At 35.5% G+C, this 17,108-nt stretch overlaps 1 protein-coding gene across 11 annotated transcripts in view; it reads left to right on the forward strand.

Moving 5' to 3' along the window:
* PARD3B (par-3 family cell polarity regulator beta) overlaps positions 1 to 17,108 on the forward strand; it is a 1,076,689-nt gene that overhangs the window by 526,033 nt on the left and 533,548 nt on the right. The window contains exon 1 of one of the 11 annotated variants that reach the window (XM_054549670.2): positions 14,468 to 14,625. The exons of 9 other annotated variants lie outside the window; for them this stretch is intronic. In XM_054549670.2, the coding sequence (XP_054405645.1) occupies positions 14,623 to 14,625 (3 nt within the window). In that variant the 5' untranslated portion in view covers positions 14,468 to 14,622. Of the gene's footprint in view, positions 1 to 14,467; positions 14,626 to 17,108 lie in introns of those variants that run through there. One more of the 11 variants, XM_054549669.2, reaches the window with a different exon arrangement.

Consider the following 17,108-nt stretch of genomic DNA (forward strand, 5'->3'; position numbering starts at 1 on the left):
GAAGGCAGAAGGGCAAAAAAAGCAAAAGGGACAAAAAAGGCTTAGCCAGTTCCCTCCAGCCCTTTTATAAGGCATTAATCCATTCATGAGGGCAGATCACTCATGACCTAATCACCTCCCAAAGGCCACACTTCTTAATACTGCTGCATTGGGGATTCAGTTTCAACATGAATTTTGGAGGGCACACAAATCTTGAGGGGGATTATAGCACCTCCTGAGAATAAGTTTTAGAAATTAGTAATATATTATTCTAAGTATACATAAATAATGTGTGCTGATAATATAAACCATAAATTTATATCTTAACCAAAAAACATTTAATAAAATTATGCTAACATAAAAATTAAAGTGCTTAAGAGTTTAATTCTCCATGAATTATAAAATCACAGGCAGATACTATATAGTTTGTATTTATTTAAAGATTCTAAGAGATTTTCTGTACTCATACTTTACTACCCAGAAATCAACCATTTTCCGGTAAGTTCAAGTTGGTAAGCTATGGTATAGAATTAGAACTTCTCAGGTTCTTGCTGAGAGCCTTTTATCTGTGTACATTTAAACTAGTATTTTTATTATAGAATTAATATATCTACATGCTCAAAACTCAAATCATAAAAAAGTAAAATGAAAACTCAGCCTCCCTGACTCCTATTTTGTTTCAGTCCCACAGGCAACCCCTGATCACAGTTGCTGTTTTTACACTTTTAAGGTGGCTATGATAAAACTTAAAATTAAATTTTACATGTATTCCCCTTTCTCTTGATTTGTCAACTTTATAGAATATCTACTCTTGATTACCTGCTGTTGTAGATGAGTAATTTCTTACATTTAGGTTACCTCCTATCTCCCTTTCTCCTGCTCTGCTTCCGGTTATGTATAATTTTCAGGTTAATGGTTATCTTCAGATTAATTGTTGCCTTTATAGCTTTAAATAATATACTTACACATCAATTTCTTGATTTACCCACCCTAGCCAATATTTCTTACTCCTTGATATGAAAAGGGAAAAAATAAGAATACTTTTCCGTATATTAACTTTTCCTTGATTCATCGCTATGTTTGTATAAATCCATTGTTACTTTTATCTAAAAATCTGTTTTATTCTACTCTTGATGAATATTTGAATTATCCACTTTGGGATTATTAATAATGCTTCTATGAGCATCTTGCACTGTCTTTGGTGCACAGATGTACATGTGTTGCTAAGTCTGTACACTGTGAGTTAAAGGCTGTGTGTATAATACCAGTTTTCAAATAGCTATACTAAATTATACCCACACCAGCAGTATGAGACAGTAGGAATTCCGTATCCTCACCAATAGTTGGTACTTTTTGTCTTTTTCATTTTAGCTGTTCTGATGGGTATGTTATGGTATAAAATTAGGTTTAATTTTTATTTCCTTGAGGATTAAGGAGGTTGAGAACCTCTTCATATGTTTATTGGTCATATTTACTTTATTTTATGAAGACTTATATAGATAGGTCTCTTGCCCATAATTCTATTGGATTTCCCTCATCTCCCTCCTCTCTCTCATCACTTTGTAGATTTTCTTTATATATTCTCTGTTACAACCCTTTTATCAAAAACATGGATTGTGGGTATCTGCTTGTGCCTTGCTCTTTTCACTCTCTATTTGGTAAATTGGGTGAATAGTTATTTTAAGCTAGTTCAATCTGTCAGTCTTTTCTTTTATGGTTGGTGCTTTTATATTCTGTTAATATGTCTTTCCCTATTCCCAAATCATAAACATATTCTTTCCTATTTTTATGAAGTTGTATTATTATTTTTGTCATTTATTTTAAAATCTGTAATCTACCTGAAATTTATTTTTTTCTGTGGTATAATCTAGAGTTACATTTGTATTTTACAAATATATTTATACATAGTTCACTCAGCACCATTTATTTTTTATGGAGAAAATATAGGTTTACTTATTACTTTCTAGTCTATGCCATTGTCCTTTTTTGCTCTGATGCTAAGACCTATATTGTACTGTTAAATAGAAATGGTGACGATCCTCTCAATATTTGTAGAACACATTTAGATTTTTGCCATTAAATATGACATTAGTTCTAAGTTTTTTAATAGATTCCCTATGTTAGGTGGAAGAAGGTTCCTTCTATTCGTAATAGGCTGAGAGTTTTTAATCATAAAGAGTGTTAAATTTTGTCAAATGTTTTTTCTACAACTGTTTTTTTTGTCTGATAATGTGGTAAATTACATTGATGGATTTTTGAATGTTAAATCGAATTTGCATTCCTGGTGAAAATCCATTTAATTAAGATAATATTATCTTTTGTATGTATTGCTATGTTTAATTTACTAATAGTTGATTAAATATTTTTTCCTCTCTATTTATGAGGGTTACTGGTCCCTGACTTTCTTTTTTGAGTAATATATTTATATGGCCTAGGTTTCATGGTAATGCTAGTTTATATAATGTGTGGGGAAGTGTTCTCTTCTTTATTATTTCTGAAAGAGTCTTTGTAGGACTAGTTATGTCTTTCTCAACTGTTTGAGATGTAGTAATCTGGGCCTGGAGTTATCTTTGTTTCAAGGTTTATAAATATATATTCAATTTCTTCATTTGATATAGAGCCCTTTAAGTTCCATCTTTCTTATTGGATCATTACTGGTAATTGGGTCATTCAAGAAATATGTGAATTTCATATAAATTGTCATATATTGGCATAAATAATATAATTGTTTTTTTGTTATTGTCTGTGGAATCTGCAGTGGTGTTCCCTTTTTCATTCTTGACGTTGATACAGCAGTCCCCCTTTATCCACAGGAAATACATTCCAAGATCCCCAGTAGATGCCTGGAAACACGGATAGGACTGAACTCTATAGTATACACACACACCTATGATAAAGCATAATTTATAAATTATGCACAGTAAGATTAACAGCACTAATAATAGACCAATTATAACAATGTGCTGTGATAAAAGTTATGGAAATGTGTATTTGCTTTCATGCTTGTGTGCACTTTCTGTCTCTATCTCTCTCTAAATATCTTCTTGTACTGTACTCACCTGTTTTCAAACCTGGAAAACTGATAACGCAGAAAGCAAAACTACAGATAAGAGGACACTATTGTAATTTATGTCTTCTCTCTCATTCTGTCTAGGTGTTTGTTAATATTTTTCATCTTTTCAAAAAAAATCAGTTTGATTTCATTGATTTTGTTTCCTGTTACATGTTCCATTTCCATGTTCCATTTTATTGGTTTTCATTCTTATTTATACTGTTTTCTTCTGCTTAATTGTTCTTTAGTTTTTTCAAGTGGAAGCTTAGATAATTTATTTTAGAGGAGATTAAATATCTTCAGGCTAATAAATTTGAAACCTTTGCTTTAATGGGCAACGTATTACTAACTAAGGCTCTTCCAAGAAAAATTGAAGGCCTAAATTAGAAGCATAATCTTAAGGGAAATTACACCAAAAGTTAAAATATATCTTTTTTTTTTTTTTTTTTGAGACAGAGTCTCGCTCTATCGCCCAAGCTGGAGTGCAGTGACGTGATCTTGGCTCACTGGAACCTCTGCCTCCTGGGTTCAAGTGATTCTCCTGCCTCAGCCTCCCAAGTTGCTGGGCTTATGGGTGCACACTACCATGCCTGGCTAATTTTTTGTATTTTTAGTAGAGACGAGGTTTCACCATGCTGACCAGATTGGTCTCGAACTCCTGACCTCATGATCTGCCCATCTCGGCCTCCCAAAGTGCTGGGATTACAAGCATGAGCCACTGTGCCTGGCCAAAATATATCAATTTTTTTTAAATAGGAAAAGGTACTAGACTGTTATATAGTAATATTCTTCCAGATCTTCAAAAGATACATAACCTCAGTAGCATAAAATTGGTTTTAAGAATAGAGAAAAAAAAAAGGAGGAAATAACTTTCCAAGTTACTTGGAAATTCATCTAGTCTTAAACTAAGTAAGAATGATATGAAAGGATGAACAATAGGCTGATTTCACTTATAAAAATCAACATCATGGTAGAAAAAGGGCCAATTATGGTTTTAAAAACCTAAACACCTTCCTGACCATACCCTGTCTTTGATTTTAATATTATTTGTGCCTCTTCTCTTTCATTTCTTTATGTTTATCAGTCTTACCATTGACTTTTCTATTTGATTCTTCTTTTTTTTTAATTTTTTTTGAGGAAACAATTTTTTGCCCTCAAAATTAATGATTTCAAATGTGGCTGTATTTTCTATTTTATTTCTTTGTTGTTTATATTCATGTCTTCTTTTCATTTCTCTAGGTTTATTTTTTAGTGTTTTCAACCCTTTATATGGTTTAGAAACTTTTTAAACATCTTTATGATTGAATATTTTAAACATACACAAAAATAGATTAGTATAATGAACCTCCATGTGTCCTTCAGCTAGTTTCCATAATGAGCAACACATTGCCATCTTGTTTATTTTCCATTTCATAATTTTACTTTAATACTGCAAAACAGCTTCCCAGCATCACGACATTTATATATAAATACTTCAGTGTACATCCCTAACAGAAACTCTTAAACAAAATCACTGTGTCATCATTATATCTGACAAAAGTAGTGAATAATTCTTTAAATATCACCTAATACTTTGTCCATATTAAAACTTATTCAAATATCTCAAAAAAAATCTAAGGGTCAGTTTCTGTGCAATAGAATCTAAAATGCGCCTACACATTGCATCTGTCTACTATGACTCTTTGCATTCTTATTGTATAATTGTTTTTCTTTCTATTTTTTATCTTAATTTCTTAGAATTTAGTGAAAAACCAGATTTTTATATATGGAAAAAAAATTCTGGAATTAGCAGATTGCTGCCTTATGGTATCATCTAAATTGTTTCTTCATTCCCTGAATTTTCTGTAGTTAGATCTAGAGACTTGATTGGATTCAGGATCATTTTTTCAACAAGAATATTTCATAGGTGGTGCTTTCATCTTACTACTTATTTGAATCCCTTTGTAAGAAACATGTCTTATTGCTGCACAGGGTTCACATGATAGCCACACGATCCTTCCTTTATATAATTCACCATCACTCTTTCATTTGATGTTTTTATCACCTTTTGCAATCGTTCTCTTTTAAAATAAACATTTAATTTTTAAAATGTTGTTATGTAACTTCTTAAACATTTCTACATATTTCTAAATTTTTATTGTGACCTTCTCTGTTATGTATGTTGTTTAGGTAACATACTTCCTATAAAGTTTCCTAATGTGCAGTGGTGAGGTTTTTGCTTGTTTTTAGTTTTCTTTTTGTTATTGATCTTAATTGCATTGTGGTCAGAGAACAAGATGCAAGATGTGTATTTATAGGCTCTTTAGTGTCTATTCAGGTTGTTTTATGTCATAGTATATGGTCATATTTTTTCTCTATATGCTCCTTTCCTTATAAGAATAAATAATAAACTTTTTCTCTATATATTCCTTTCCTAGTATGTTTCATGTATGCCTTTGCTTGAAAACATTGTTAGATGCCACTTTCTATGTTCATTTGAAGATTATACCAAAGTTTCTAGTTGTTCTGCTTAAATACCTGATATCCTTTAGTCTGTAGTAGCTGGCAGTTATTGAGAGAGTACATCAAAGTCTCCATTATGATGCTGGATTTGTCAATCTCCTTATGATTGTATCCCTCTTTTATATTAGGAGGCTGCGTTGTTAGGTGCATAGGTTGGAATTTATTATATCTTTCTCTGGATTGTTCTTTTTTCTTTATGTAATTAATGACCTTTTAATTCCCTAATAATATTTTATTGACAGTCTTTTGTCTGATATTAACATAGCAGTACAAGTTTTTTTAAGTTAGTACCTACTAATGTATCTTGCTGCCTTTCAGTGTTGTCATATTTAGATATGACTCTTAGCTAAAGATAAGAGACATTCAGTGATCACTGGGTTTTATTTTTTTAATCTGAGAATCTCCGTGTTTAATTATTTCATTTTAAAACATGGAAAATCTTTAGAACTTTTTTCTAAAAAAGAATAGACCCTTGTTCAAACAAAATACTTTTAATTAAAAATTGAGTTTGTTTTTATGTAAAAATTGTTGCCATTACAAAGTATTGTTTCATATTACATTATAAATTATCCATGATATGATTTTTTGCTTTAAACAAGAAATGTATACATTGTCATTCATTGCTTTTCCTTGACATTTATGTATTTTAAACAATAACCATTGGGGTTTTCACCTTCTTTGTACTTTTTATCCTAAAGTTAGCATTATTTAAATTATTTTAGGTATTTTCCATCAAATTATTGACCCTAAAACCTTTAGTGCTATTTTTATATTCAGTATATATTTACATTTTAATTATATTTGAAGATATTTAATTTTTGTATTCATTTGAGGAATGAAATATAACAATATATTTTTCATTATTTTATCATATTTATGAATGACTGGGTTGCACTGATGCAAATTATTATCATTCTGATACACTATGTAAGGCAGTATCTTCCAAAGTAAGCTTTAAGATGTGGTCAGAATTGTTCATTGCAGAAAGGAACCTTGGGAGAGTGCTGGGAAACAATAAAAGTTCAAGTTTAATGCCTTCAAGAACTTGTGGTGATGCTGTTGCTAGCAAGAACACACAGCTTTATTAGTTGCATAGCTTTATTAGTAGGTGCAGTTTACTACCACTCAGTATAGTTTTCAGCCTTTCAAGTGAAGGAGAGCTGGCTTAATTAATTATGGCATTTCTAATCTCACTTAATTTGTTATTTTAGTGAAGACTTCAACAAGCCCTACTGGTTTTTCCCCCAGGTGACAGTAAATATTATAGAAATAATACACTTTACAAAATGAGTATTGAAGTGCACCTCTTTGGAAAGCCATATAGTGCAGACATATTTATATGACAGGAACATTCTAAATGGGATCTCATGTGGCCTCTTTACTTTCCGTGAAGATGCACATAGAATATGAAAGGGAGTAAACATGTGGCTTATGTGGGAGCAATTACAAAGGTCTCTTTGTATTTCCTAAGTCCAAAGGCATCCATTCACACCTAGTTCTGCATGGTTTCAGTTGCTTCTCCGTCCATTTTTTTCCCAGTGCATATGATTTGAAAACTCTAGTTACTGTGACAGTATTTTGGTTATTAGATATTTTTGTTATGGTTTTCAAGTAATTAATCCCTTGCTACTTTATATGTTTCATGACAGTGGTGGAGGAAATGGGGAGAAACCTTTGGAGGCACTCCTGAAAGAATGGAGAGAGAAATTAATCTCCAGTCATCATAGGGTCTAATGCAGTTATAAGAGAAGCAAAGATTTAGGGCCAGCGCCCTGCTCCACCACCTCTGTCAATTCACCACTGGATGACTAAGCCCACAGGGGTGGGTGTGACTCATCTGCATATCCAGCCCCTAATGAATCAAATTGTGCAATTCAGGGAATATGGCAAAACCAGATGCTTAGACCACTAAGCCATCCCTTCTGGCACATCGTAAACCATGGTGGGGTGTAAATACAGCAGATAATTGAAATTTAGATTTTAGATACAGGCACTGTTAGCAGCCCTCCTCTAGCTTTCATTGCTGAGAGTCTTCGAAGTGTATTTAACAGTTCGTATTAAGGCAATTGCTGTCAAAATTAATTAAGCATTTTTATTTTTTCTGATTTTTTTAAACTCTTCTTTGATGAGGAGAGTATTCATAATACAAACAAAAGACAGGCATCTGAACTTAAAAGTACATCCAAACTAAATATGGAAAATATTCTATAGTTTGGGAAATAAAGTTGTGAACTCCTCATTTGGTTTCTTTCAAGTTTTTGTTTTAAACAAAACACAGGTTTTTTTAGAAAAAACCTTGCTACTCCATTGATTAAAACTGTCATCCTTCTTTGTCCATCATATAATGTACTTTCCATAAATTAGCTGCTTCACTTCTTTTTATACCAATCAAATTACAGTGGTCCTTAGGCTTAAGTGGGTCACAGGACTTGGCTTCTTATAACCCTCAAAGCCCCTTAGCTTTTTATAAAAGCCATCAAGCATGCCATTTGATCTGTACATTTTCTCTTTTTTTTCTTGCTGTCTTCAATATTATGGACAAAATTTGGAATATTTTAGTAGGTTGTCTACATTTTATAAAACCTGTTTTTGTAATGAGACTGTTACAAACGAGAGTAATGAATGCGATAAAGAATTTGTTGAGATGATATTACCTTATTCAAAAGTAGATAGAGTAAAAGTAAAATGTCTATGAAGAGTGGTGGTTTGAATGGGGCAATCAACCTGGGATGAGTGTCACCATTTCATCAGTATTAGTATTAGACATTTCAAATGGCAAAATTATATCACCAATAATATTATTTAAAAAAGGAAAAACAGCTCTACCAGGCTTGAAGTGACCCTGATCATCATAGCTATTCAGACAGAATGGGTGTTGTATCATTCCATGTGAATATCGTGTGTTGATCGGAAGTCATACCAAGGAAATACTTAAAGTGCATCTTCTAATGTGACAGTGTAATCATAAGGACATCAAAGTTAAGCCAATTATTCTAGTTCACAGCAGTTTTAAATTGAAAGCTATTTTTGTGCAATGGCATCTAAATGAATGTGATTCTCAGAGACAGGTAAATAGTGTCAGGCTCTAAAGATTTTGCAACTGTGATCCAAATGATGACTGAGTTCCCGCAGTGAGGCCATAACTCATGGGCACTCACCAGTCTTTCCAGTACTGAGAAGTTATCATTAGCACTCTAATGGAAACTGAGGATCATGATAGAAACATACTCAGTGATGCGTTTGACAACTGTACAGAGTAACTTCCTTTAGAGGGAAAGATTAAAATTTGACAGAGTTTGAGCATAAATAAGGAAATAAGATAAGACTGGATCTAGATGCATGAGCACATTGAATATTGAATTATTCAATCCAAGTGGACAGAAAGAAAATAAATAGATTGTTATATTTCTTTTTTAAAATAATAGGGTAAAATGTGATAAGCTGGGCTTGGGGGGATGACTGAGTTGCTTTGAAAAATAATGGGAAAGAAAACCAAGCAGTTTTGCTCTGTTTTAAACCGTTTGGACCATAGCCACAAAATTCAGAGGAAGAGAAAACTATGTTAAGTAAAAATCAACCCTCAACTTTCACTATGTTTGGGCAAAACTCTGGGAACAGTGAGACAAATTCATGTCACATTAATGAAGAGAGTTACTGACTTACACTGTCACCTTTCTATTCCTTTGTATGTCTTTCTGCCTCCTGATCTCAACCTCTTTGTGTCAATAATAGAGATTTATGGGAATGACTGCCAATCATAATGCAAAGTATATAGAATGGTGCAACACTTATGACTGTCTTTTTTTTTTTGAGATGGAGTCTTGCTTTGTCGTCAGGCTGGAGTGTAGTGGCCTGATCTCGGCTCACTGCAACCTCTGCCTCCCGGGTTCAAGTGATTCTCCTGCCTCAGCCTCCCGAGTAGCTGGGACTACAGGTGCCCGCCACCACACCCAGCTAATTTGTTTTTGTATTTTTAGTAGAGACGGGGTTTCACCATGTTGGCCAGGATGGTGTCAATCTCTTGACCTCGTGATCCACCTGCCTTGGCCTCCCAACGTGCTGGGATTACAAGCATGAGCCACCATGCCCGGCCTGCAGTGAGGCCATAACTCATGGGCACTCTCTTTTTCTTTTTCTTTCTTTTTTTTTCTTTTTTTCTTTTTCTGTTTTTTGTTTGTTTGTTTGTTTGTTTGGAGATGAAGTCTCGTTCTTGTCCCTCAGGCTGGAGTGCGATGGCATGATCTTGGCTCACTGCAACCTCCGCCTCCAGAGTTCAAGCGATTCTCCTGCCTCAGCCTCCTGAGTAGCTGGGATTACAGGCATCCGCCACCATGCCAGGCTAATTTTTGTATTTTTAGTAGAGATGGGGTTTCACCATGTTGGCCAGGCTGGTCTCGAACTCCTGACCTCAGGTGATCCGCTCACCTTGGCCTCCCCAACTCTCTTTTTCTTCAAGCGCTTAATCCTTGTGCTTACCTATAAAATATGTGCCACCTTGATAGGGACATACCTGACCATCTGACTGAAGAGGGCAAAGTAGGAGGTCAGCAAACAAATTGCATGCCCTAGCTCCTTTCACTGTCCATGGCACTTCAGCCTAGTGCTATACATCAACCGCCAAACAACCAGTCATTTCTCTGTTTTTCCTTTCTGGCAAGATGGCAAATCTGAGTCCGAAATCTCATTGATTCTCCATTTCCTGAAGTCAAGGGTAGGACTGAGTCAATTATTTTGTTCAACTTTTTGCATCCAGTGGATGTCCTAACCATTACTGTTTCTGTATGCATGTACTTCAGTCTTTAAGAAAGAATGAAAACCAGGTTTTTTTCTTTATTGTCATATCTGTAGTTTGCTCCTTTCTCAGAGGAAGGTCATCCACAGAAAATTAACCAATATGTTTTATTCTATAGAACTATCATTTTTGCGTCCAGTTGCCATTCTTTCTGAAGAGCTGTTAAATGCTGTGATTTTAATCTGCTTTGATTGCCTCACAAGTGAAGAGATCATTTGCTGTATTTTGTAGAGGTGCATCACCAGAGTGCCCTCAGCTACAGAAGTATTTCCCTTGTAACAAGAACAGAAGAGCAAGGTTTACATCACCACTGTGCTTAAAAACTCTTATCTGTCAGGAAGCATGTGCTTTTCTGTGCAACCCTGGGAATTCATTAAAAGTGTGAGGTTGCATCACTGATTAGATATGGCAGAGTGATTGGGCATAGTGCTGTGGGAGAAACTTAACGTAACTGGAATGAAATGAAAATCTCTGTTTTGTTTAGACCAAGGGAAGGTTTGATTTAAAAGATTTCCTCTTTTTCATTTGGGACACTGTTTTGTTGTGTCATGTGGCATTGAGTAAGTGATCTATTACAGGTTTGAAACACAATTGCTTCATGTATGTTTTTAACCATTCCTTGCTATTATTCTCATAACATTAAGAATACAGTTCAGGAAAGATCCAAATATTTACAACAGTTTCTCTGGGGTTTGTTATTTCTGCATGCACTTGTGAAGAGGAGTGCTGGCCCACGTTCCTCTGCTAGGGAGTATGGTGCTGCGGTCAGCTTCACAATCAGATGGCAGGTTGGGTAAGTTGGTTTGCTCACTCAGTCAGTTAATATAAGTATCCACTATAAACTAAGCCAATAAAACTCAGGCAGACAACCGGAGATGTTTTGACATGGCTTTCTTTCTTCCAACTTTGTAAGCTAGAAGCCAGGTCAATCTTCATGAAGATTTGCTGAGTGTAGATACTGTGCTCTTGGAGCCTGTTGGGAGTGGAAGTGGAGAGAGACGGGCAGTGATGCACATGCTATGGGAAAAGATTGGCCTGTTAGTGTGGGGAAGTTCTTTATGAAGCTGGTTTGTAGCTCTTAGGCAAAAGCAATCAGAACGTGTAAACAGTAGGCCAATTTCATCCTCTACCAGTTTTCATTGTATAAGATTTTGGCCCCAAATAATTGCCCAACTAACTAAGCCCATTTGGTGAGTCTGAATGGGATTCAAGGATTAATCCAGAGATGACATTTGGATTAAATCATCACTGTCTAATAGAAGCATTTATAAATATGTAAATTAAGCAATGTGATTATAGTACACCTTGGCTGCTTCTAGTTATTCTAGTAATTGTCTGTGCAGGGTTAGTGGAAGAGATTTAAGCATTAGAGGCTGAAGTTTTTCAGCCCCAAAGTAGCCAACAAATGGAATAGAAGTTAAGAACATAAGACCTTTAGTACTTATGGATTCAACATTTGAAATCATATACACATACTACATGTAAGCCAAAGGCCCAGAGCTTGTAATAATTCATAATTTTGCCATGGCACAAACTGCATCATTTACACTGGGAGGTTTGTATGTGGAGTGATGTATTTTCAAAGAGGCTCCGGAAAAGGTCACAGCATTGGTGACCTCTCACTTTTCTACACCTTCTCAGGGAAATAGATGAGGAGGGTGGCCATTAGAATATCCATCCCACATTCACTCAGGCTTGTTGTTGTTGTTTCTAGCGACCACCACCTCCCCTATTTAGATATGGTCCCATAGAGCTATCACTATTTAAGGATATGTCTGTGAAAACATTTATCGTCATCTCAGTGCTACAAGTCTCTTAATGATTCTGTCAAAGATATAGGCTTGGATTAGCAGCTACATATCAGTTCTTATCTTACACTTGGAATGGGGGTGAGGTTAGAGAAAGAAAAGCAGTGTTTCGGATCTTGCTGGTGCTCAGTTGAGTTGAATTATAGAACATGCAAAGGGGAACAGTAGAGGGGCCATTCATTAGTATCTTCTCTCCAGCCTCTGTGCTCCTTACTTCCCAGAATGGACTCTTCAGAGCAAAAAGTGTATACATTTTTTCATCTCTGTATCTCCAGTGCTTAGCACTGGAGCAAAGGGGACCCTCAATAAGGGCTTGTGAACTAAATGATTCCTGTTTTGCTATGGGTTTGCTAGCCCTGTTATTTCTCATTTGATTATATAGTTTTGTTGAATAATGAGCGTTACTCAAAAACCTTTCCCTTGAATTCCCGTGTTCACTTTTGCTTTTGATTACAGAGTTCCTAAAGCAGAAGGCTACTAGAGGGAGAAGGTACTGAGTGAGGTCAAGGTGTAAGATGCCTGTGGACATGGATGTCACCCAGGGTGATAGTAAAAGATAAGGCATGAGAGAGGGAGAAAATATTAATTAAAATGACGGAGCAAGAGGAAGTGCTGGAGGACCAACTTGGAGACTGACAGGTGTGGACAATGAAAAGGGAATGGTAAAGCAGCATGGGGCAGCTTCCAGAGGAGGAAACAGGAAATTCTTATCTAGAAACAGCTCCAGGATGAGAGTGGGCAGCATGAAGAAAATGATGATGTCTCACTTCATAGGGTTGCCGAGGAAGTGGTTTCTTTGGAGAAAGTTTATTGTCATTTACATCAAGGTAGCAGAGACAATACTTAAGGAAGTTCTTGAGCTTAGGAAAGAGTTCCAGGGCATCCTGGGAACAGAGGAGGAGAAGGGTTTGGAGGTATTTGGGAGGTAATGCACCAATGAAGGCTAAGGAAATGCCGAAAGAAGAAAGAGCAATGGGAGAGGACAGTTGCCCCAAGAGTTGTTTCTACCTTGACCTATGATTAAGTCTAAAGAAATGAGATAGCTGGAAGAGGAGAGGAATATCGAGCAAGAGATTCAAAACAGATTTGCTGAGATGGTGGGCCTTGCTCACAGTCTTGCTCAATTGTAAGGTCCCCACGCTGATCAACAATCTCTAGTCTGCAGGTTCAGGATCTGGAGGTTTCAGCATGGAAGTTTCCTTTCTCAGCTGGTGAGAACGTGATTAACTCAAGCTTCCAGCGATTGTGGAACTTAGTTGGTTTTAAATATTGGTTTAAATATATTTTATAAATAATGAAAGTAATTTTAAATTACATTATAATAAAATATAGGAGAATATATAAAGAAACATAACCAGCCAGGTACAAATCAGTGCATTCTCTTTTACTTCAATTATTTCAATCCATAAATAAAGATTAGCTTTCAATTGCACTTTAAATTCTCTTGCCAGAGATGCCTCTGGCAATGGTTCCAGCTGGCTTGCAACTTTGAATGCAGAGACAGTATCATATTGTCATATTCATCTTTGAATCCTCCCAGCACAATACTCTGCACATGGAGTCTAGCATAATACTCCAGACATCATAAATATATATTCTATTGAAAGTTAACTAAGACCCTTTAAGGAAAAGGAACAGATTTGTTTACCCAGTAAACCCCTTGTAAGTAGAGTATATGTTGTATTTCAGTCCTGTGCTAAGTGACAGGGATACCAAGATGAATGAGACTCATTCCCCACCTCAAAGCTCTCAGAACCAAGCAAGGCAGACAGACCTGTAAAGAAATCATCACCTACCCCGAGATCAATGAATGCCATGACAGAGCTTGCACATGGCATGAAAGTGGCACTGAAGAGGGAGACTGAGTCCATGCAGAGTGTTCAGGGAGAAAGTGGCTCATACTGAGTTGGGTGTGAAGGGATAGATGGCTGGATATTTGCCAAGCAAGCTATGGTGTTCTAGAAAACTGGTGTATCTAGGTATGTGTTGAGCATCTCCCCTTTGCCAGGCACTGTTCTAAGCTTTGGGGATATATTTGTGAACACAACAGATAAAAACCACTGCCTGCCTACTTGGAGCTTACATTTTAGCTATTGATAACCAATAGATTATTTTAATGGGACAGTGCATCCCTCTACCCCTCAAGCACTGTAAAGTTTTAAGTTTAAAACATTTGTGTTTAAATAGAAATGCATGGTGGTTTCCTGTGTGATCAGAATATATTCTGGTCTGGCTATAGCTACTTTTGCAGAGTCTCTCCTAACTCTTTGTTGTGTTTCTACCCTTGCTCAAAAAACAAACAAACCTTTTGCTGACTGCTGCCCATGACTACAGCTGCTCTCAGCAGTTCAGACCTCTGCACCTCATTTCAAGCTGTGTTTCCACATGCTGTAAGAACCCACGATGGTGTAGCCGGCTCTGGATCACCCTACTTCTCTCCATACAGTTGTTTTTGACTCTTCCGCTGTTCCTCCTTCTTCACATAAGTCATGGTAAGGATTGCTTCAAGTGCCTCTTAGGTTGTCTGAAGAAAACCCTTCCCCAAATTGTTTATTTTCAGTAGGTCTTATAAGCTGTGAAATTGTTTTTTGAAACTAGAGGCTTCCAATAAAGATGTCACAAAGTGAAATGCAAGAATGACAAAGTGAATGGCGAAATGATTGTGTAGGAAGATATATGGAGGTCATAGGAGAGGAACAGATGCACATGGCAAAGTCAGGGAGGTTTGAGTCTGGGTGAGAAGAGGGTGAAATGCTTATAGAGGATAGGCAATAAAAAAGACCTTCTCAAGAAGTCCTTGAACTTGCATTATTCATGAACTAAGATGGCTTGTCAATGCCATTCTCTATCTAATAGTTATAAAAAAATTCTTTAACACAGTTTTGGCTTCCTAAATTTTGAGATTTTTTTTCTAAATGTGCTACCAAACTAAGCACACATATGAATAAGTGTGCTTTTCTTTCCTTTTTTACCCTGTTCATGACACAGCTATGGAATTGGTCTGTGGATTAAAAATTTTCTGAAGCACATTTTCATCCTGAAGATTTTCATCGTGAAGACCAGCAGGGAAGTATGCTTGTGTTGGCATGCGTGAAATGCCTGTGCAAAAATAAATAATTGCTTTAATAGTGTGACCTTTTATCTCTACTCTCTCTGAACCAAACCTGGCTTTTGTATAGCTTTGCATCAGTGTATATGGGATATTTACTAGAGCCAAATTTGATTGAGATATATTTCAGCCAGCAAAATGAAAGTGGTTAAGGTAGAAATGCTTGGTAATTGCTGAATTATCCCAACTTCCTTAAGTTTTTTCTATTTACCAGCTTTAGGTGATGATTTGAAGTTACAAAAGAAGCCCTAGTACCATATAAATGTCCATTTTGACAGACCTGGATTCTAAATATTTGAGAAGATTGTATAGTTTAAATAGATTAAATGAAAGAAGGATGTTTATAATACCTTTGATCATACATTTTATGATTTAGCATGATCTGAAGCAGACCTTGTGGAAATTGCTGTTTTTCAATATCTTCACCCTTTCAATAATAAACAACATTTCAATAATAAACAACATTATCTTTGTGTATTGAAGCACTCGGCTTAAGCAGTTTTAATATATTTAATGATATAGGAAAACTAGGGGAAAATTAGCTATAACTGGATGTGGGAAAGAATCCAATTATAAATAGAAATTATGATTATAAACATGTTTATATCAGTCTTGTATTTGAAAAAATTGTTTTCCACTCTTTTCAGCACTTTTGAAATGTGTTATTTGAATATGAGAAAGAAACAGTGAACAATAAAGGAGGGGTTGCAGAATTACCTTGTTGAACTTCTAATCTCCTACGGCTCTGAAGATTTTAAAGCAGCCTTTACTTGAACATATTTGTTTAGGGAGAAGTGCACCCACTGGTGTTAGCCTTATGTTGAAAGATTAGCAGAGCAGATGAAATGTTGATCTTGACATCAATAGTTATTTTCATTTTTGATACCTTGATGAGATGGATGAATGTGTTTGGTCCACTCAAATCTCACAAACGAAACAGAATTCCCTCTCTACCCACCATCACCTCTGCCTTTTTTAAAAGCTCACAGCTGTCTTTTGACATCTGGTATCAGGTTAAGTCAACTTTTATACATTTCTACCAAAAATAAGCAATAAAACCAAACAGAAACAAAAAGACAAACTCCAGCAGGTAAAGGGTATAATTGTTAAGAATTTTATTATAAAAATTTCACTGGTCTTTTAAAATCTAAATCAGAATACTGAGAAATCTTAACAATGAACTCTAACTGTGCTGATTATTAGCAATGAGAAGAAAAGAAAATATGCAACAAAAGATCATAGGAAAATAAAAAAGAAATAGGGGTATAGAGGGAAGGTTTTGGTTTTATTTCAGGTATACTTCATGCCATAGATTTATTCCTCAAAAGTTGTATAGAAATTAGTATGTTAAGAAAGCATAAAAGTGTTATCTATTCTGAGAGTGCTTTTCAAGGGAAGCTCTCCAAGAAAACATTTGGTCAAATGAATACCTCTTAATTGATCTGTTGGGGAATTTTTATATGTATGTTTATTCAGTTGGAGTTTGCCTGCCTTAGTATTTGATGCATTATGACATTTTATGCTTGGAATGGACCTTAAAAATCTTCTTATCCCCAATATAAAGAAAATAGAAGTGAGGGCCAGGAGGTGATGTGTCTGGTCACCAGACAAAGCAATGATAGAACTTATATTAGAATCTGTGTCTCTTTTGTGTTAGACCAGAATTCAGTTACTGTATCTTGATCTTCACTCATTTTAAATTTATTTTTATGAAACCTATGGAAACCGTTCAGCATCTCCTGGATACACACCAGATGAAGAGAAGGTGTGGCCAACCCTGATTATATTGATTATCAATGGGATTTAGCCTCTGTAGCACATAATCCACAACTGCGTAATCTCTGTGAAAACAGTCCATTGAAAGTT

Source organism: Pongo abelii, chromosome 11 (genome assembly GCF_028885655.2).
Source record: "Pongo abelii isolate AG06213 chromosome 11, NHGRI_mPonAbe1-v2.0_pri, whole genome shotgun sequence".
Lineage (NCBI taxonomy): Eukaryota > Metazoa > Chordata > Mammalia > Primates > Hominidae > Pongo > Pongo abelii.